General features: G+C 36.3%; 1 protein-coding gene across 9 annotated transcripts in view; it reads right to left on the bottom strand.

Annotated features, from left to right (window-relative positions):
- BNC2 (basonuclin zinc finger protein 2) overlaps window positions 1-22431 on the bottom strand; it is a 335545-nt gene that overhangs the window by 16073 nt on the left and 297041 nt on the right. For 8 of the 9 annotated variants that reach the window (XM_064403273.1, XM_064403274.1, XM_064403272.1 and 5 more), the window contains one exon: window positions 16031-17997. In XM_064403273.1, coding sequence (XP_064259343.1) covers window positions 16031-17997 — 1967 coding nt within the window. Of the gene's footprint in view, window positions 1-8643; window positions 8709-16030; window positions 17998-22431 lie in introns of all 9 variants that reach the window. The other variant, XM_064403278.1, reaches the window with a different exon arrangement.

Consider the following 22431-nt stretch of genomic DNA (forward strand, 5'->3'; position numbering starts at 1 on the left):
AGATACCCATAAAAATGAGGAGGGTGTTTTTCCAAGACATTTTGAAATGTAGCTTGTTGTGGCAAGGAAGTTTGAGCAAATTCTAGGACCTAGAATACCTGATTTTTTGACATAAATACCACTCTTTTTAAGTTACTGTTAATTAATTACTTATATGGAAGGCAAAAGTGTGTGCAAATCTCTCTAGAGTGAATTTGGCCATAAAATGGAGCAGGTCCGTTGTGAGGAAAATAATGATAATGATATAAGATCTGTGGTTGTGGTGAAATGTCAACCTCTGAGTTCACCACTGACTTTTCAGACAGAAGTTTCAGTAGCAGCACAATGCAGAATCCTGTAACAATTACAGAAGCTCCCTGACTCTGGGCATGATCCCACTGGTGGTAGTATTTTCCTTCTCTTGCAAAGTTCATGGAAGTATTCTTTCTTTACTAGAATTCATTGTTGGTTACACCCCACATACTACTTGAAAGTTTCTTAGTGACAGATGCACTATGCACCAACAGAAGGAAGCGGATTATAAGCCTAGGAAATATGGTCAATTAAACATATATTCTTTTTACACAGATCATAAATCCTGATTGGGACCTCTTTAGCAGTTTCCTTCTACGCTTGTCAAGGAATCTGATTTTGTTAATTTACTGTCCATTTGTTGGAAAGAAAAAATGTAATGGCCACTTCAGTTTAGTTTTTTTAAATTTATTTAGTCAGTCTTTTAATTTCATTTTGAAGTGAGTGATAAGGGATTTATCAGAGTAGAATTTGTCCTGGTATAGAAATAGGCATGAATCCTATGGATGACTCAAGGCCAAATTTGGATGCACTCAGAGCTGAAGTCCCATCTGCACCAGGGCAAATGTCATCTCTGATGCACAGAGCAGAGATAAAGAATTCAGATTAAAAGAGTGCTGTTTATTTAGATGTGAGCATTAAAGAGGGCACAAAACCAACTGCATGAAAAATTAGGTTGAATGTGTTCACAATTCAGAACAGGACAGGCTGTTGAAAATTAAGCATATAGTATAATTTTATTAATTATTTTAGCAAGAGGAATGTATGATTATACTTAAATATTATGGGATGAGGGAGAAAAAGGGAGTGAGAATGAAAGAGATGCACAGTTGTTAGGGCAGTCAGTTAGGGACTGTGGAAACCCACTTTCCACTGCTTGATGCAGTGACACAGAAAAGCCAAGCCAACTGATGTTAATGTCCTAGCTACTACTTCTTGCGTGACTATAAGTGAAAAAGCTCCCTGATAAAGATCTCAGTCAACCATCAAAGTAAACTGTATTGTTCATCAAAATTCTGAAATTATCTATTTCCACATTTCCAGTTGTACGCAGCCATAGCCATTCTTCCTATGTTTCCAAGAAAGCCACCATCCCAGTTTCTTACATTTCAGATATTCTGAAGGTGACTTTTCTGGTAAACACATGATTTGATAAATTAATACCACCTAGCCCTACTCCTACCATTCTAACACTGAAAAGAAATCACAAACAGAACATGACAGCAGGAGGCCATCAGTCTTTGGTCAGCTTTGTTTTAAGATCAATAAGTGATCCCAGCATTGAGCAACACTGTAAAATTATATTTTGAGACTTAATGCATGTAAAGACAGCATAAAATTATCTTCTGTCTAATTAAGTTTTTTCTGAGTGATATTACATTTATTTCTTAAAGAAGACAGAAGTTACTATTGGGTTACAAAACATGAAAACACAGAATCTTCAGCAATTTGAGAAGGTTTTGTTAGAAAATCAAAGGCCGGAACACAACTGGCTGGTTATTTATGTACAAACTGATGAACCTCTTATTAAAGTTGGATATGGAAGTTACTGCTCTAGTTGTACAGGTCCCATAAAAGCTATCCTATCTGTACTTAGTTTACAGCTAAGATCAATCAATCTGGTTTAAAATATAAAAAATGAAATTTTCATTACTCCTCCTGTGAGACTTTTTCTTCAGCTCAGTATTCAGCCTATATTTGTACCTATAATGAAATGTTAAAGGAAAGTTTTCTTTGTTTCTCTTCACCTCAAAGGCAAACAGAATTAAGATTTTTGGTTTTAAATTTTCATATTATTTTAGTTGCTAACATAATTTAATAATCTGTTCTTACCTCAGTTTCATGTCCCTTTCCTGCTTGTTTAAGCCTGAAATTCACAGAAGGGCCCAGAATAGGTGAACACTATGGAAAGTAAACCCACAATTTTATGCTTTCTCAGAATCTTTGCAGACTGAAAGTGCTGAGTTTCATGTAGCTAAAATCAAAGAACCAGAAAGTAAGACTCTGGCTAAATATAACAGTGTACATATTTATGAGAAAGAAATGGCCTCAATTCTGATATTTCTTCAAGAAAGAAGCAGCAATAATTTCTCCCATTTACTTACAAAAATCAAGAATAAACAGTTCCTGGAATTTAATTAGTAACAGAAACTGTTAAAGAAATTATCTTCTCACTTACTGTTCTAATTTTGCCATTCTATCAGCAGTCTTTGACAGAGGGTTTGTTTTATTTTGGGCTTTTTTAATTGAAAAGAAAAAAAATCCATAAATCTAAGCAAAGATAGTAACAGTATGAAATCCTGATCTGACCTAAATTATAAAATTCACATTTATCTGAACAGGGACAAAGTTCAAGTCTGTACATTAGTGCTTCTACGTATATATTTGATGGTATTTAATTTGCCTCTGAGTGTAAGGAGAAAAGTAGATATAGAGGGTAGATTTTAGAAAGAGTCAAAGCAAAAATACTATACTACCTGATAAAACCATGGCATTTCTACATGAACAAGGTAATAGCATCAGCTCTTGAGGCCTGAAATTGCATAGAATCTGAAAAATATTAACCTTTCATAGGAAGAAAATTCAAAAGGTAAAATACAGTTCAGCATCTATTAAAAAAAAGTAAAAAAACCCACTGCTTATTAAATACAGGAAATAAAGGACAAGCAAGTTCTTGCAAATTAAAGATGTGGAGCCCAGTCATTTCAATCCCTTTCAATATGAAACAAATCACTCACACTGGTCACGAAGACAGCTCCCTCTACACTCAAATTATTCACTTGAAGATAAGCTCCTATCAAACTCTTTAGGGGTTTAACTAATTTACTGCACAGATACGGCACGTCTGTTGTAATAACAGGTAGGATGTATTGGGGTCGACCATTTATCAGAATTAGACTTCTTTTTTCAATTCACAGTGAATTATGCTGCCTACACTGCTCCTCTTTCTCAGAGCTTCCCATCCCCTTACGGCCCCTAATGTGGCAGGCAAACAAAATTGACAGTCTCATCTTGTCAACAAGGGGTGATTCTCCTGAGAAGCCATTTAACTTTGCAGAGGAAGCAATGTATTAATGTGCCTGTCCCAGGAATGTTAATCATCTTCAAGCTCCCTCTAACTTTGACATGAACAAAATCACCAAATTTGTTTACTAAATGAATTGTAATATGCTAATAAGAGAGCATGACATATATGGTAAAGCCAAACAGATGGTTTGTTTACTCCACTTTGCAACTTTATAAATGTTGTAACTCTGAAGATGTTAGCGAGAATTATTGGTTTGTTGGCAGTGGCAAACATGCCTTTTGCATACTTAATCCACAGTTAGAGTCAGAAAACAATTTATCATCACCATGGAATGCATAAAAAATGTTAATGCAGTGATAGCATTTAGGAAGGCGGGATAGGCAGGACTGACTGTGCAGGCAAATATTCAGGTTAAATATGAAACTGATACTTGATGGCAATTTTTGCTACCAAATATAAAAGAACCCCTATCTGTCAGGCTTGGGACTCTTGAAAGGTCCAATAATTCAGTACATACCTGTTGAGGTGTTTAGTGAAATGGTCCTTATGGCGTGAACAGAATCACACGTTCACAACAGTTGTGTGTACTCAGAAGCACTGAGGTTATGTTGGACTCTTAATATATTACTATTGTTGTCCATTAAAGATCAAAAGATCTTACAAACAAAAAGCACAATGACTGGTGTACTTGCCAAAGTTGCTGAGAAATTATCAAAACTGTGTTGCAACACTTCAACCTCTCACTTTACTAGCTGCCTGGAAGCAAAACAGACTCATTACAAAATAGCCAGCACTCTTGTCTAATATCCAGACTGGTTGAGAAAGTTTAGAATAAGAGGATTTATTGGACAGAATATTTTCTAAGTGAACTAACAGTGTCACAATGTTACATGCACAAGAAGTCATTATACATATGAGAAAGTTCTTTGATGGGCATAACAGGTGCTTAGCACTACTGTCTATCACTCCAAAGCTTTTTCTACAATTTACACAAGCTCTACAGAGAAGTTTAGCTGGTGCAGTATATTGCAGTCAGGCGTGAAGTATTCATATCCATTCTGTTGAGGTATTTGCTACTCCTTAACACAAAGCGTATTTTCCCTTAAAAAATACTGAATTGATGAAGAATACATGCATTAACACTTCTTTTCAAACCTAAATGATCTAAATTTTATATGATCCAAGTTTTACAATCAGAAGTTTTCATCCTTCATTTAATTTTACTGCTACAGCCAAAAGTGATAACTTTGCAAGTTTTTAGAGAAACATACCCTAAAGTTCAGCATGCCACTCATGAATTTTACCGAACTCCCAGTTTCAGCTTATGCAGAAATAAAGACAAAATTCAGGTAGAATTCCTGGTTTTCCCCTAGCTCTGATTTCAATCCAATCTTTTCTCTCAGATGTTGATGCACAGCAATACATTATCTCATGGTTTGCTTAGGAGATTTACAGATTCTTTATTGATTGAACCTCAAGTTCAAAATAATAATAAAACCTGAGGTCCAGGAATAGTTTTGTACAATTTCAGGTGCCACAGCAAATCTGTAAACCATTTATTTTTATCAAAATACTTTAGTAATTCTCATTCATAATGTTTATTTGTCTAAAAATGCTGGTTTTATTTATATAACACCAGAGGAACTATAAAACCAAATATGATGGAGCATTTCAATCGGGTTCCACTGTTAGTAATTTTATATTACTAAAAAAGGACCGCTATCAGGTCAACAGATAGCTGATTATCCTAAAACATCCTTTCATTGATGCCCCAACCCTCAGTAATTTCAATCCTCTGACATTCTTCCATACATGCTATTGTCAGCATTTATTAAATTCTCAACTTTTTACTCATCCACAGGAGAATGTGCAAAGATATCTAAGTTCAGCTTGCTGCCCAAGGATTATTTTGGAAGAAACATTAGCGGCCATCCCAGCCTGGCGCTTATATCTCATTTGAAACATCTACTCATTCCTGACCAACAAAGAAAATTTCAATAAAGTACTTTTACTGGTTTAACAGCAGTGAGCTCCTGGGATTGTCAAAGTGCTCAGTCTTTTCCGAGGAGAGAAGGAATCAGCAGCTCAAATATAATTAACCTTCCATTCTCAATGCAAACTGCCACGCACAGGAGCTCTGCAGTCTATTAGTGAAGTTATAACGGCCAACAGGCAGAGGCAAAATTGGTCAAAAAGTTGGCTGCTGCTGTCATATTTTTAGAATTATGATTAATGACACTAATAATGTGGATGATTACTGATACGTGTATCTCCTGCAGTTTATCATATTGCACTGGCTGCCTACGTCCACAATAAACATGATGCTATCATTTACCTCTTTATTGAAGGCAATCCTTCTCTTGAAGGAGCACATTCTAATTACTTTGTAATGTTTTATGTCTTAAACATTTTGCAGCTCTGGACCTTGCCAACTGCTTCATGTCTACCATTGATTAATTACAGAATGTTTAATCAAAATTTAGAACCTAATGCAGTCATTTATGAATGCGCTGCAGTGCCAAGATAGTTAGGCTGCCGTCCCAAGCTTGGAGAGTGCTGGGTTCAAAATTAAATCCCAGAAATCTGGAAGATGCCAAAGATTTTACCTCGAGTGATTTGAGTTTAAAAATCTCACTTCAGTTGATGAATGACAGGCACCCACTCAAAATGAAAGGTCTTTGTTGTATATGTATGTGTGCTTGCATGTTCCTATCATATTTTTCTTCTTCTTCAAATGTCTTAATTTTTCTCTTTATGCCATTGTTGCTGCAATTGCAGTCCCTTTACAAGCCTTCCTTGCTGCTAAAGCTCCTGCAAACACCAGTCAAGAGAGTGTAGTTTTGAAGTGGTTAAATGAGTGAAAAATAATTTGCAGGGACAAATACATAAGTTTTTTTTTTTTTAATGTGGATTTTTATGGTACTGTCATACAACCATTCACCGTTGAAGTTAAGTGTTTTTTTAATACCATTACTGAACTGCTGAAATGGATGCTAATATAGCTTGGAGTGCTAATGTCAAATCCTGGTAATAAAAAAGACAGACTGCTGAATGAAATAATTTCAAGTAAAAAATAGAACAAAAGTGCTCTCACTCTCGCTCTACACTTTTATTGAATTGGGACTGACTGAGCCAATTGCTTTAGAAGTCTGTAAAACACAATTACTAGTGAGCTGACTGACCCAGCAGTGCCCCTTCTGTGACAGAACAGACTAAAAAGGCTGCAGAATTAGTGCCGTTCCCCTAGCTGGCTATCAGACCTGAGAGACATCAGTGCAAGATCTGTTATCCTTCCTGCCAGGGCCCCTCCTCATGAAATCTTGGTTCTCAGTCTTGCATAATATAATATATATATATTGTATATGTCTGTGTGCATCTTCATCTTGAAACTAGGGCTCATTTGCCATCTGAGAGGGAATCCAAGTTCTCTTTCTATCCACTGTATTTTTACATCCTTATTTAATAACATAATGTATGTCTTTCTTTCAGTACACTCATCCACAGGCACACATATACGTTTGGTCTATTTTTATTTCTGCATATTGTGTGTAAAACACAATAGTACAACCTAAGGTTTACAGGCAGCAAAATTAACTATGTCCCATTTGTATTTTCTGTTGTAAGTGGCTGAACTGTAATTACTTTCTTATTCCAGCATAACAAAGAAAAGAAGAGAGGGAGGAAGAGGGAAAGAAAGGGAAAAAAATGTATTGAACTGGAAATGTAAAACACTTTTCCCTAGTTAATAAAATAAGCATAAAGTTTGTAAAGCACTAAAAAAAAATCAGTAACATTGGAATAAGTTGTTATTGCAACTTATAAACCCTATAATTTACATTTTGTGTTTTAGTCTCATAGTTTGACACAGACATACAGCTTGGGACTTTGTGAAAGGAAGAAAAAAAAGAAAACCAAAGTGACAGCAAAAAATATCTTCTTATTACAATCTTATTCTTTCCTTCTCTTCCCGTGCTTTCCCCACACAAAACAAACCATTTTACATTTATTCACAATGCCAACAAAGTCCTACAATTCTTTCTCTTTTATGGGAGCATACATTTCAGGCAAATCTAAAACTCTTTCATTTTTCTTCCAGGTCCATTTATATGAAGCTTGAGGGTGCCTCATGGCAAAAATGTTAAATTATTTCTTAGACAGATCTTTTAAAGCAATGCTATTCAGGGCAAGCTTAAATGTGAAACAGACTCTTAATTAAAAAAAATAATTTAAAAAAATAGTGTTCTTAGCACATGGCAAACTCCTCATTTAAAAGATGTTGCTGCAAAGCAGGAAGCACTACAAAAAGCCTTAGGTTTTTTTTAGAAGTAGTGGGCTTAAAACTATTGTCAGGAACTATCCAGTGTTTGCCATTAAAATTTCAACTTGTGATGAGCCATAAGAGGTATCTCACTTGAGATATTCCTATGTTACCTCAGGTCCCAAAAGATCATCTGAGGTTCCTCTAAAGGTACCATTAGAGAATGTTTTATGTGTACGTGCTGGACGTGAATGAGTGGTCGGTACTGAGGTACTACAGCATAGCACCACAAATACTGGTACATGATGTATGGCACTGCTTGCCTGAAGAGAAAAAGGACAGCAAACTTCTAGTACTGCTGGTGAGGATTAAGGGGTAGTAAAAAGCTGTGCACAGTGTTTTGCACTGCACTTGCAGTGCCTACACAGTGGTCTCTTCCTTGAAACTGGGGAGCACTTAACTCTCATAACTCTGTGTGTCTTCCTTCAGAATCACCCTGAGATAAGTAGTGAGCAGTATTTTCAGCTTTACCACTAATATTTTATAAATGAACAGTATATTTCTGAAATGATAGACTCTACTTCACAAATTTGCTTTTACTCCCTGTCATATTTGCTAATGACTAGCAGCTTGTATAATCACAAAAAAAAAGCTGCAGATTTAGAGAAGTTGAATTTTGGGTTTCTTTTCCCCAGAGCCCATTAATTGCCAACTATTTTTGAGTAACATCTTTCACTATGATGTATTTCAGTGGAAAACTCTCCTGTCTCACCTGCCTCAGTAGCTAAGATGTATTTTGTCGAAAAGGAATAGAATAGTAATCCAAATTATCTTTGTTTTACTATACTGATCACCTGCTACATAATATATTTTGAAATGTCAACCTCTATCTAGATATACTGATAGAACTGGCACACTAACATTCAACAAAGCATTATAGTTATTTTGAGGCACCTACACATGGTAAATTTTCCCTCCTTCAGTTTTGTTTTTTGTGTGTGTGTGTGCACTTGTTTGCTTGTTTGTTTTCATTCGTAAGACTTGCCTCACCAATTTTCTTACTCACATTAATTCGTATATGTCCCAACACAGTCACTCAGTTCATGTTCCAATGAATGAAACAGCTCAAATCTAGGGGAAAGAGCAGCATCGTCATTATGGGGAAAAGCAAATGGTCTCAGCTATTAATAATCTTTGGTCAGGGTATAAGATCTGATGAAAAGTTTACTTCTTGAATTGAAAGTTTCTCTTTTCAAACAGACATGCACAGCTGACAAATGAATGGATGATGATTATATGCACAACAGCATTTACCTGCCTGAGTTTGTCTGTCCTTCACTGAAAGCTGTAAATCCAAAGGGCAATAAACACACAGCTATTCCTGACACAAATTTGTTTCCCTCACCCTTCATTATTTCTCCCCAGTCTCCTGCACCTGAGAGTGTGCAGTGTCTTGTTCCACCCAGACTTTTGGATGCAGTGTCCTGGTGTTATCTTCTATCTGTAAAGTACAGCTTCCTTTACTGTAGCAGAAATCTTAAAACCTTCTGCTCTTAAGTATAAAAGAAGAGCTAGAGGCTTTCCCTGCAGGAACTCATGTGGGTAGATGTTTTATTTAAACCACTTCCAAAAGACTCTAGGGAAGATGGGACATCTTCATAAATGGGGAACAGCTTTACACTTACTCAGATGAATGGAAAATAATTGTCTCCCACTCTCTGGAAAATTTGTGGTTCTTCCAGTAATTTCTATGAACCTAAGGGCAACCAGGATATTATGACAGGCCTTCATGTTCCCCGTCCTGTCTTCCCAGATAGCCTCATTCACAGAATTTATGCAGGAAACTTGGGACAAAACACATTCAACATTTACACTATTTATCACAATAAATACCAGGCAAAAATATTGCTCAATACCTGTTCTGCTTTTGGCTTTTCAGTGTTTTACTTATGCTTCCCACCTATGTTAATCCTGGTGTAGCAGCTTGTTTAAATAAACTTTTTAGGTCACTGAAAAGATCTTGGCTCTTTTGCAAGTTCACATAAAAATGAAACTTCTTGAACTGCATAAAAAAATGTATTCTCCCTCTCTAAGTGACATAATTTTGTATACCAAAGCAGAACAAGAAAATGTAGAACAAGAAAACAACAGCACGTTGTTTTATAAAACAATCACCACCTCCAATTCAAATCCCAAATAAGTGACTGTATGTAGCTGGAAAAAAACTCCCTCCACACCAGAACTGATTCTTCAAAATTTGCTCACATAAGTAGACTCATGCTTCAATTTATTTATTTTCTTTTAAAGTTAAAAATCTTATTAAAATCTATTTAAACATCTTATGAAGACTTTTTTTAATATGCACTCTAGCTTTAATTCTGCTTCTTCTGTTCAGATTGGTGAGTATGCAATATGACAGTCAGTCTGTGTTCAACATGACTACCCTCGGAAGATGTTAGATCAGTAGATCTGTGTTAGGGATGGCACAAAATGTTTCTTTATGATACAGGTTCTCTTGGGTAAGGAAGAGTTATGTGAATATTAGCAATGACACACATCTTAGCGTCTCTGCAAGAGAAAACTTAATGGTTCATTCAATTGTATTGGATATGCAGCTAGTCTCTTTGTGAACTGCATTACGTCCAGAAACAATAGTACAGATGTAAAATGTGTTTATATTTTTAAAAATGTATCAGATACAATTTTTGTCTCTTGACAAATGGTTCATCAAACATCCAATGTCTTAAAAACGGATTTTCTTGCTCTTATTGGAGGAAATTCAAGTTGTATATGACAGCTAATTATATTTGGGGAATGCAGTAATAATTATAATGGACTGATGCAAAGTATTATATTTATTGGAGCTAGAATTGAGGGCATTTATGGAAAATAATTCTCTAAAAAGTTATTTGTAGAAGATTCCAAGCCTAGGATGATGATTAAAAAATGGGTACTGTTGTGTCAAGGAGGTGATAACAGGAGGCAGATAACAGATTTCTCACATCTTCACTTCCCTTGATAATGTTTGCAGTGGCTCATCATAGGTAACTGATTTTAATTTATTCAAGCACACCTGTACAAGGGTCGGAAGTCAGGTAACCAGACAAAAAGTATGTCTCTGCTTTTTCCATACAGCTACCCAGAGGCCCATATCTGCACAAATTTAGTTCTGGAAACATCAGCAGGTTTTAATAAACCACTTACAGATGTCTTGCTCCATACAAATCAAGGAGTTTACATTTTTAAATCTGGACTGATTTAACTTGCAATCAAATGGCATGATCACACTTGGCATCAATAGTTGCCTCACATTTATTTATAAGTCACCCTGAGCAGATATTATTTTGTTTTTAAATTTATTCATGGGCCTCAATTACGTTTCCCATCTTGTGGAACACACACACATGCACACACACTCACATGCACATGCATATGCATGCTCAGTTTTTGGGAAAACTTAAACCTAAAAGACAAACCTGAGAAATGAATAGTCCCTACTTAAGTAGCAGAGAGACAAAATGAAAAGTTCTGGTTTGTTCCTCTGAATTAAACTGATTCCTCCTGATTAAACTGATTTTAATAGTGTCCATAAGGGTGCATGCTAAATGGGGATTTAGCATGCGCTAAGTCTAACTGAGAAGATGGCTCTATTTCTCCTCAAAAAAAAAAAAAAAAAAAAAAAAAGGTTTCTCAGCAAGACGCAATGAAGGCAAAAGGTCCACCTGCCACCTGTTTCATCACTGGCTTTGACCACAAAATTCTCGGGTCTTACAGGGTCTTGATTTTGGTGAGAAACCAAAATCAAGCCAACCACTCTAAGTTGCACCTTTCAGACCTTCTGAATGTGCTCTTCAACTCAGACTTAGATGAAACTTTGCCATTGCTGTCCCCTTTGGTCAGGAAATAATTCTTCCCTCCTCCCATCCACCTGTCTCATCCACTATTCAGGATCATTCCCTGAGCAGCTGCACCTCTGTGCAGACTTCAAGGATTAACTACACCCATCTCTTTGTAAGGAAAACTCAGTGTGGGCTGAGATAAAACTCATAGATGAGGCTGGGAAAGAGATCCCAGGAGAACTGACTACTGTGGCCACTGGCCCTTTCTTCTCACTTGCAGGAAAGATCTTCTCTGACTCCAGAGAGAATTCAACCCACAAGGACAAATCTTTCCATTCAATTGGTCAGTCCTCAAGGGAATGCATCTTCTTCCTATCTCTTTTCCATTTAAAAAGTTATTTGAAAATATGTCTTCCCATTCAAAAGGAGGCTTATGACTATGTTTCTGACAAAATTTTAAATATGGTCTCTTTTCTTATTTACTCTCCATTGTCTTTTTGCAACAAGATTTAGCCTGAACATCACGTCTTTAGAAGAAAGGACATCTGAAGTAAATACAGGAACAGAAATGGATGAACAGCTATTCAGGAAGTGGTTGTTGAACTATGGAAGAAAATGGGGTTTACCCAAGTCTAGTGCTTCTAGGTAATGAAGTCTGAAAGACTACTCTGAGGAAAAGACCAAACAATCTAGGTATAAAGGGTGATTTAATGAGTGATGTTACCTGTAACTCAGAAGAATGATGAAAATAGATGCTTTTAAAAATATCTAGGCTAAACAGAGTTTGATTATTGGAAAAGAATACCGTTTAATTTTTAGAAGGGATAATAGAATTTCTGGGTCTTTGATAGTAAGGAAAAGAAGTCTTACTTTGCTTTCCTTCCTCCTGAATTGAAAAAAAACACGTGTGAAGTGGGACTCTAAAATCTTCTGGTGATCTTGACCATAATTTGCAAAGATTAGCAGTGGTTGGCCAAAGATATCAGAGGATATTCCAACACTCTAGGCAGAAGGATATTTATGCAAGTGTTGACCTCAGCAGGAATGATGTAGGAATAATAAAGCTAGATTTGGTCAACCTTAGCACAAATTGCTACAGGATGCTTTCTGCAAAAAGGGGGTTGCAGCTCTGACACAGATAAAACCCCTCCTTCATCCAAGCAGCACTGCTTTTGCTCCTGATGTGATATGTTTTGTGTATGTACAAGGGGGAATATTTGATTAACCTTTGATTAACTAGAATGGCATTGGAAAAGGACTTAAACCAAATCAGATGCCTCTAAAGGAAACAAAAATAATCAGCCAATGTTATCTATCTCCACTTAAACTAGTATTTTATTACAGAACACAGCTAGAGTTGTGAGTTTTAGATATCTAACTAGATTAGTAATATAATTAATATAATGCTAGTAATAGACTTAATAAAATGACAAAAAAAAATTAAAACTTCACAATACTGTAAGCTATAGAATAGCTAGAACTCTGATTTCATTACAGAGATAGTACTAAAAGTACTGGAAAAAAAATTCATTTTAATTTTCAAAGCAAAGACACTCCAGCTAATCAAAGATTATATGAGTGACTCATAGCACAGGCAAATCACAGAGACTTTTGTAATGAGTCCGAAATGGGATGCAAATCCATTTCAAATATTATCCAGGAGTTATTACTATGTGCTGTAGGTAGCTAACCCTTATTTCTCATACAGTAATTGTTAGCAAAACGCTCCTGAGTTTTTAAGTGAAATTGATTTAAGTGGTTGGAAGAAGTTCTCACTTTGCAATCCTATTAATCTAGTTATCTAGTTATCTTTTTGGTGGTCTCCATAATCTGAAAAGCTGGGAATTGCATATACTCTCTCAAGAAAAAAAAAAAAAGAAAAAAAAATATTCAAAAGGATGATGAGAAAAAAAACCTAAAACAAATGTAATGGAAAAATTTTGGGGGTAATTAAACAGTTTGCAAAAGACCCCCAAACAAACAAACAAAGAAGCAAACAAACAAAAAATCACTCCCTCAACAAAACAAAAAAAACCAACACCACAAAAAAAAAAGGGGGGGGGGAGAATATATTGATTTAACTTTTAATTCCTAAAGTTTTTTCAAAAAAATTGTCCTTTTTTTGATGAGTATTAGAAAATGTTACTTAAATCTCTCACTTGCTTTCTTTGACATGCTGTACATATGATTGCATTTCTGCACATTTCTAGACATGGCACTTCCAGATAAAAATGGATAGCCCGGGGAAGTTTTGTGTATGTATCCTGCTCAAGTGTCTAAAAAAAATTATCCTGAACCATGGGAGGATTTCCTGGGTCTTAATGGCATTTCCTGACTACTGTTGCAAGCCAAAACTGATAAACAACTAATAAAAACTAGTAGGGCACACAAATTGTACCACACCTTTGAAGTTTTTGAATTACAGAACCTTTATTGAATCTTTACAATTAAAGAATATAATATACAAAAAAATTTCTTTTGTCCCAGGTGCAACACATAACAGAATCATATTCTGAATGTTACTAATGGGATTATGTAAGAAAATGGCCTTGTCCATTACACCACTCAAAATAATATGCAAATAATAATTTTATCTTTAAATTTGCAGCCTGCAATTTAAGACGCTAAATCAGTTTTTTATTTCATGCTTCTTTCAATAAGCTTAACAGTAGTATCCTATGTATATCACAAAAAAATTCAATACGTGTCCTATATGCGGGTTTTTTTCTTGGAAAAATTTTATGCATGTCATCACAGTCACTCTTAGAATATCTAAATCTTTACTATGCTAACTTTATTACTACCTTGATCTTTCAATGTATTACGGTTGAAATTTAATACACTGCATAAAGTTCGACATCCTAAAGCTAATCAGCTCTTGCATCACATGCTTAATTCAAAGCTGTTGTGTGTAGTACATGACTGATTTTTCATAATTCATTTAAGGAAACAGACTGACCAAACCAAATTCTTGACTAACAATTATGGTTTCAGGAACTGAAAGGGGTTTAACACATCTAATCTTAACATAGATTATGCCACTGATTCACATTCCCTTATCAAATTCAAGACTCATAAAATTTATCAGCACACAGCAAGAAAATTACTCTTTAATTTAGATCTACCTGCTTTGTATCTAGTAGTTTAACCTACTGAAATGCAAGCTTCCTAGATTGTCCTTCTTAAGTGTTTTGAACTGGTATTCTTATGTTTGTTCACATTTTTCGGTTTAGTGAATTTCATAAATGATAAGAGAAGACATGAGATGTTAGGGGATGGTACTCTTGATCAAAACAGTGATTTTGGCTCCTCAGTATCCTTAACACTAACTTGCTTTCATTTTATAGGATAAGAAACATTCCCTTTCAAACCACATCAATTTCAATGAAAAAAAAAAAAAACAAATCAGGAGCTGTGTATGAAATGTTTAGCTAGTTTTAATTTCCTTCCTGTGTCTGCTGAATTTTTACTGCGTAATGAAAAAATACGAAACACAAGTAAAGGAAAACAGGTGACCCAATTTCACCATTACTCCATGAACCAGAGAGATCTTGTTATGTGACAGTACGATCATCCAATGAGAGAATTTTTATCCACAAGTATGAAATACTTGTGTTATGGTATCACTCTGACAAATTCTATTTGTATTATATTCACCTCAGGAATCAAAAAGAACAGTCTATTAAAAAAAAAAACAACCCAAAAAACCCCCAAAACAAAACAAAACAAAACAAAAAACCCCCTTAAACGAAAGTTTATGGACCAGCTGCTTCTGTTTAAGCCCACCTGCTTTTGTATTGATGCAGCATAGCTCAGGCATGATGTCATCTGAAGGGCCAGCACAATATACCCTGACTGATCTTAAAAATATGTAGGGAAGCCTCTTCTCTCTGAATGTGCATAATTTCCACTGGTGGAGAAGGCTGTTGTTCACATGCAGAAAGTAGTAACGTAGACTAAATGACCATAGTGGATAGAGATGTATGTAGGTTCTACTAAAGAAACTGACAATGATTTTCTAATGCTTAATATTGACTTACTCTCACTACAATATAGCGCCTAGTTTTAAAACTTAAATAGTAAAGAACAACCTTCTAATGCTTCTTGTTTGCTTTTGTATGGCCCTATGAGGATAGAAATAATTCCAGTCCTTTACCTACCTCCATCTTTTCATTCAACCACCCATCCACTCTGCCCTCTTTCCTAGTTCTATGGTTTGTTATGCATGCAATGGAGATATTTGTATTGTATATAATTTACTATACACTTAATAGAAGATTTCCTTGTTTTAAATGTTACAGGAAAAAGAAAATAAAGGTAGTGAGGGCTGTAGCTTATAAACAGAAGTACTATATACATGTTCACAGGAAATAGAAAGTATAATGACATTTATTATCTAGGCAGTCACTTAAGAGGATGGCCCAATATATACCATTCTGAATGCCAAGGAACAATGAAAATCTCAATGTGCTAAATCTCTTTCAATGTCATGGGAACACAATTGTCACTTGCCATTACTGTGCAACTCTCTATTTCTTCATATATCCTAAACTGCCTATTCTTCCATAATTCAATGCATTTAATAATGCAGAAAATCAATTAATATTTACTGACCTGTCTCTGCTTCTCCGTGATGGGAACGCAGCATTACAGCCAGCCACTGTACAGACATGCATCTCTTTTAAATGAACATTTCGGTAGTGAAGCTTCACACTGTAGGAACTCTTGAAACTTTTCTTGCAAACATAGCAGATCTTGGGGTCTGGACTGGAGCACATTTCACCTTCTGGAGAGAACTTCTGAGGGCTGCTGTAGTTGAATGTAGAAGCAAAACTTTCATGAAGAGCAGCCATACTGGCACTGCCTCCATTGTACAGTCCATATTGGCTCATATAGAACATATCATATGTAGGGTCTGTATACTCTTCCTTCACCTTAATGACATCCTGGTTGGAAGAGTCATTGTGGTTTTCATCTGGTCGGTCACTGTGCATCATAGATTTTTCACCAGGTTCATGGAGGCGATCATCGCCTTCCAGGGATTCTTCACACAATTTGGGCTCTGATGACTCTGACTCATTTTCGTAGTCTCTCTCATGCTCCTGGTCTTCTGATGTCATGCTATCTGCCCTTCTTATGTCTGGTCTGGACATACATCTGCTTCTGTCATTTTTGGAAAAGTCTTTAACAGACAGGCCTGGGCTCATTTCCTCCTGAGAATGGCAGTGATTGTCATGACCAATGTCATTCACCATTGTGCTCCTGTCATTCACCTCTTCATCTTCATCATCAAACTCATCAGCAGTGTCAATAACTTCCTTTTCAATTTTAACTGGCATGCTTGACTTTCTTGGCTTCTTTTTGGGGGCAAGGTCTGCATTGGGCTCTGGGGTGGGCATCAACACTGAAGGTACCGATGACTCTGAAGGAGGAGGGGGATGCTGCTCCATGCCACTCACAGCTGGTATTATGGGACTGGTTGGGAGTGAAGTTGGAGGACTCACCATCTCTCCAGGAGTAAGTAAATTTCTGTAAAAAGGAGGAACAGGTTGGACAGTCTTTAAAGCTGGGAAGACCAGCTGACTGGGAAGAGGGTTCTGTAGTACTGGGTCCAGAGGGGGAGTGGTAAACCCCATCGGTGGACGCCCAGGGCTTGTTAAAGTTAGGTTGGATTTTGTACTTGCTATGACAGGAGTAGCGGCACCTGATGTAGCACGAATTAGATCTTTGTCACGGTTGTTCCTTAGCATAGGCATGTGGAGGCGGGGATTTGGGTTAGCACTGTGGCGATTGCGGCTTCTGAGAGAGCTGAAGACCATATTGCAGCCTTCAATAGTGCATCGATGCTTGATTTTCAGGTGCACAGCATTGTAGTGGATTTTAAGAGTACCTTTATCATAGAAAGTTTTGCCACATGCATTGCAAAACACTCTTCCTTTCCTGGAGGCTGACCCCATTCTCCTCATTCTGTGAATTCGGAATGAGCTTTTTGTGTGTTCTGTTTTCGATAAATCATTGACTGGCGTAGGTGTTTGAACAGGAGAGACACAGGCTGGCTCAGTTTTGGGCTCCACATTTGTGATGCTAGTCAAAGCATTCCTGCTGGATGCTTGCTCATTCTTGAAAGGCGTAGGGGAAACTTCAGATTCACTGCTCTCATTATATTCGTTTTGGGTCGTAAGGCTTGGTTCACGGAGTCTCATTGCTGGCTGTTCCAGCAGGAGGCCATTTGGAGGCAGCCCCAGCAGTGGAGCAGAGACTGGATTTATGTACTGGAATGGAAGCAGGAATGCAAGGCTATTTGGGATGTTTTCAAAATGATGAATGCTGGAAGGGTTGCTATTCTCCAGGTGAGCAAGGAGACTTGGGCTCCTGGTGCGATTATTGCTTTCAATAAAAGTCCTTATATCTGAATCTGTCTTTGAAGATGGCACAGCCACAGCCTGCCCTTCTTTTTCTTGAATTGCCATCAGCTCCACGATAGATTTAGTTTCTCCAAATCTCAGGAACTGCTGAAGGGTAATGATCTCTTCTTCCCTGGACATGATGGCCCAGCGGTCCAGCACCTTGCCTGCAGCATCCTAGAGGCCATATCAAAGAAACAACAAAGACAAAACACAAAGAAAAGCTTATTGATTCTGCATAATTATTGAAGAAGGTGCTCTGCTGCCTGAACATGAAACACTAAGCTCAAAAAACAAGATGCAAACCGTGTTAATAGAACTTGACCAAACAACATAAACTTTCCATCCATGTAAATACTCTAATTAGAGTCAGTTAGAAAACCAGACTGAGTTTAATAGTGTCAGAGTACACAAAATGTAGACCTTGAGACTCTGTGATCTAAGATGCTTTCAGTACTTTTATTTTAATAACAGTGATCTCTGTAGAATGCTACTGTTTAGAATACATTAGTAAAACATGAACTGTTGTGCACACCACTGTATAATACAAAAAATTGTAATTTAATCACTATTAAATGGTAACACTATTAGAAAGAGTAAATAAATACAATTGATAGATTTGCTCCTTAAATACGAGAGGATAAAAGACTGAAACCATTTATAGACCATGTCATAAGAAACTTGGATGCAAGGCAAAATGTGTTGAAAACAGCACATAACACTTCTACCTTAATCCGTTTTTTCCTGGACTATTAATGGCAATTGATTGATTGTAAGCTTGCAACCTTGTTATGGTTCGAGTTGAGAGATTACTTTTTTTGTAGTCTTCTTATAAATGACAGTTAAAAATATGTAAAAAAGTAAGGATCTGATGGATGTAAATAGCATAAATGTGTAAAAATGTTGTCTCTTAACATTGCCTTCTGATAGCAAGGGAAAAATCCAGAGAGAATACACATCAGTAATCACAAGACTATCTGTTGTTAAATATACATTAAAAAGCATTTCACACTTTCATTTTTGCTAGTAAGCATGAGATTTGCCTGAAGGTAGGACTTAAAAATTCTGCAATGTAATGTCAGGCAATCCATTCAAGCAAGTATTGATAAAAACATATTAAAATACTTATATAATGAATACATCATTTTATTGGCATCTTTCCTTTTGGGCAAATGCTGGACATAAAATTAGCACAGTAACTATAACCAACAAGAAATGTGGAAGGCCATCAAACCAAAATTATTCCAATGCTTCCTCGTGCATTAGACAGTCTGAAAGCCTTACAAGACACACCACCATACTGCCTCTGATATTTTTAGATCTTGAATCTCAGGTTCAAAACCTTACCTGAAGACTTTGGATTACACACTGCTGCTAAAATCATTATCTCTTTTTTGATTATTAGGTCTGAAATATCTTTCTTCCCCTCCAGCCCCTTTACCCCCTGGATTTATTTTTTTTATTTATTAAAACAATTAATTACTTTCAGTCTTCAGATGATTGATACTTCTCTTCCCTCATGTTTCCTAGAGTACCAAAAAATATAATTTTGCAATGTCAAATTAAAAAGCATGTGTTTAATTGATTAGAGTTGGTTTTACTATTTCAGTTTGAAAATGTTCAGTTCACCTCTCCGGGTATAAAGTTAATGTTGAAGATTAATGCCATGTATGTTTCAGTACCTTAGAAACAACTACAAAATCTTTATAAATGGTCCACATGTGAACTTTTACAATCAAACCCTGAAAGACAGTGAATCTCAACAGCAATTAACTTGGAAAATCTTACCCAGTTAACCCAGATGGAAAGCCCCAAAACCTATCTATGTGTAGAAAATGTTCATTCTGTATTTATGGTGATGAATGAAACATCATGATGCAGATGCTGATTTTGGTTTGCCGCATTAGTGGAAATGTGTTCGCCTTTGAACACCCCTAAGCACAGTGGACAGGTCTGACTTCTATGTCCTTACAGTTCTTAATGTAGCAGTATTTCACAGGCAGTAAGTACTATCTAACAGAAAACATCCAGAACAGCAAATATCAACTCCAAGAAAAATAAGTTTAACAAAACCAAACCTAAACGAGATGAAGGGTGGAAGGACAATCCACCAATGCCATTAAAAAAAAAAATTTTAAAAAAATGAAAGGACAGGTTCATATTTTAAAGCTTAAAAATTGTATTTGGTTTTTTTTTCCACCCAAATAACTTTAGCCATTCTCCCCTTGGGTAAGATCTAAAGTTTCTTAGAACTCTACTTCAACAAGTTCCAGCCAACCATAGCAGTTCAGCATAAGGGTAATTCCTACATGGAGCTGCAAAACCAGATTTTAATCAGATTTTGATCTCCAGGCCTTCGCTGTCATATCTGACCTCATATATCTGCACACATTTCCCATCCCAAGTCACAAATATAAATTCTTTCTAATTGTAATTTCCATAGTTTAAAGATGGAAATAACATTGTCTAATTTACACTGCTTACCTGTATTGAATTAGGATTTCTCTCTGCAGCCAGCTGCAGAGTGCTTTGCAATGTACTACTGCTACATTTTATGTTTTTGTTTTCATTTAAATCAAGCTTATATAACAGATGGATGCTTTACAAAAACCGATATATAAGTAATTAAAAGTTAATCACAGGTAGCACAACAGTAACTCATGAGAATAGTAGGTAGAGATCCTGTAACAGACTCCCACATAGAAGGGAAAGGCGGTGTCACACAGTCCATCCCTGATGGCAGCACAGCCAGCTCTCTGCATACACAGAACAGGCAGACAAGCCTATAAAAGCAGGGGCTCTCTTTGTGCTTTCAGGGAATTACTCCACATCTTAACTGAGCAAAGCTGGCACTTAGCTACATGAGTTATCTCTTGATGAGACACCACCACCCTTTGTTTGATTTTGTTTAAGAATTTACAATGAGGAGCAGCAGACCTTCAGCAGCTGCTAAGTCCCACTGATCAGGGAAACTGGCAGTTAAGGGTGTGATAGTCATGGTGTTACCCTTGCTGACATAGAAAAAGCAGGGAACCAGAAAGTTGTTTTTAAATACTCCTCGTCTACTCCTACTAGCTATATCAAATTTTATCTTTTTAATTTTCAGCAAGAAGTTTTCTGGCCTTTTTTACCCAACAAAAACAGAGAGAACTATGCAGATGCCTGTATTTCATAAAACCCTCACTGCTGATGGATACTGTCTAGCATATGCTTCCATATTTACACACTGAAAACTTTCCAGAAATCATTGTAAGCATGTATTATGCAAAACTAGATAAAGAGTGAATAGGAATGTCATTTTTTGATAAAGCTTAAAATTAACAAAAAAAAAATCTAACCATTATCCCATTTGAATTTAGCTATAACTAGCTAGGGATCTTTCTGTATATGGTAATACTTGATTAGAGGTTCAAGTCCTTTCTCACATGTAATCGATTTCTTGTTTCTTACAATCTCTCATGCTAAATTTTCTCCCCAAAGCCATTAAAGCATATCAACATTTAAATACTTCATGACAAAAGGTTCCAATTTATATTACTTTTTTCAGCTCACAACTGATTAAGCCAAGCCTCCAGTGACAATGTGTACAAGGAAGTCAGTGAGTACAGAGATATAACTGCATGCATACAGCTCTCAGCCAGGCAGAAGACAAGTATGCCCAATCTGTACAGCATACACTAATGTTCTTCCTACATTGTCCAAACAGCCTTGCTTTGATTTTTAATTTAATCAATTTTATTTTATTTATTAAATTTTATTTTACTGTGTAAATCTCTTTCTCACAATTTCAGTTGGAGAAAATCTTTTAATCTTTAAACTATATTAAACTGACCTCCAAGGATTCAAGACATAACCCATAACTTTTACTAACTCTAGCCACACACTCAAGCCTATTACTTGAATAAACATCACATACACACAACATACCTGCATATATCACATATGACATTAGATCTGTGAAGTAATGTCATGGTTTATCACCCTGAACCTGCCTCCTAAATTTTGCTGACTGTATGTTAGGAAGAAAGATGTGTGTCAGGATATGCTAGGGTACATCTTGTCGTAAACTTCTGGGTCTAGAAGAACACATGGTGGGATCAAGATGATTACCCAAGCTACAAGAGGGGATGGACACAAAGATCACTCTAATTTTTAGGAGCTTAACCGGGGAGGGTTGTGAAGGTGAATCTTCATTTCCTGAAGGCCTTCAGTCTTTAAATTTTTTAATTGAGCTTTAAAACCTCCCAGTTTAAAAACTGCCTATTTAGAAAATAAGGACAGCCTACAGAAGCATTCATCATAAACATACACTGTAAACCTGGAACTTCTATTATGAAATCAGTTGTTTTAAATTCTAATTTTGTGTGAGAAGCTCACATGACTGCTGTGACTGCATTACAGGCAGAATTTTACATGTTTGCACACAGAGAAACAGACTGCTGTACATATACAACACTGACTTTTTGCAGTTCTATGTTATCTTACGATTCACTTAGGATAGGAAAAATGTATATACACACCAGACTGGATACACGGTGATAGATGCCCATACAAGGCTGAGATTAATACAAAGGTTAAAAAATAGATTGCTTATAAAACTAGCTTTATGTT

The sequence above is a fragment of the Passer domesticus genome, chromosome Z, assembly GCF_036417665.1.
Source record: "Passer domesticus isolate bPasDom1 chromosome Z, bPasDom1.hap1, whole genome shotgun sequence".
NCBI classification, from domain to species: Eukaryota; Metazoa; Chordata; class Aves; order Passeriformes; family Passeridae; genus Passer; species Passer domesticus.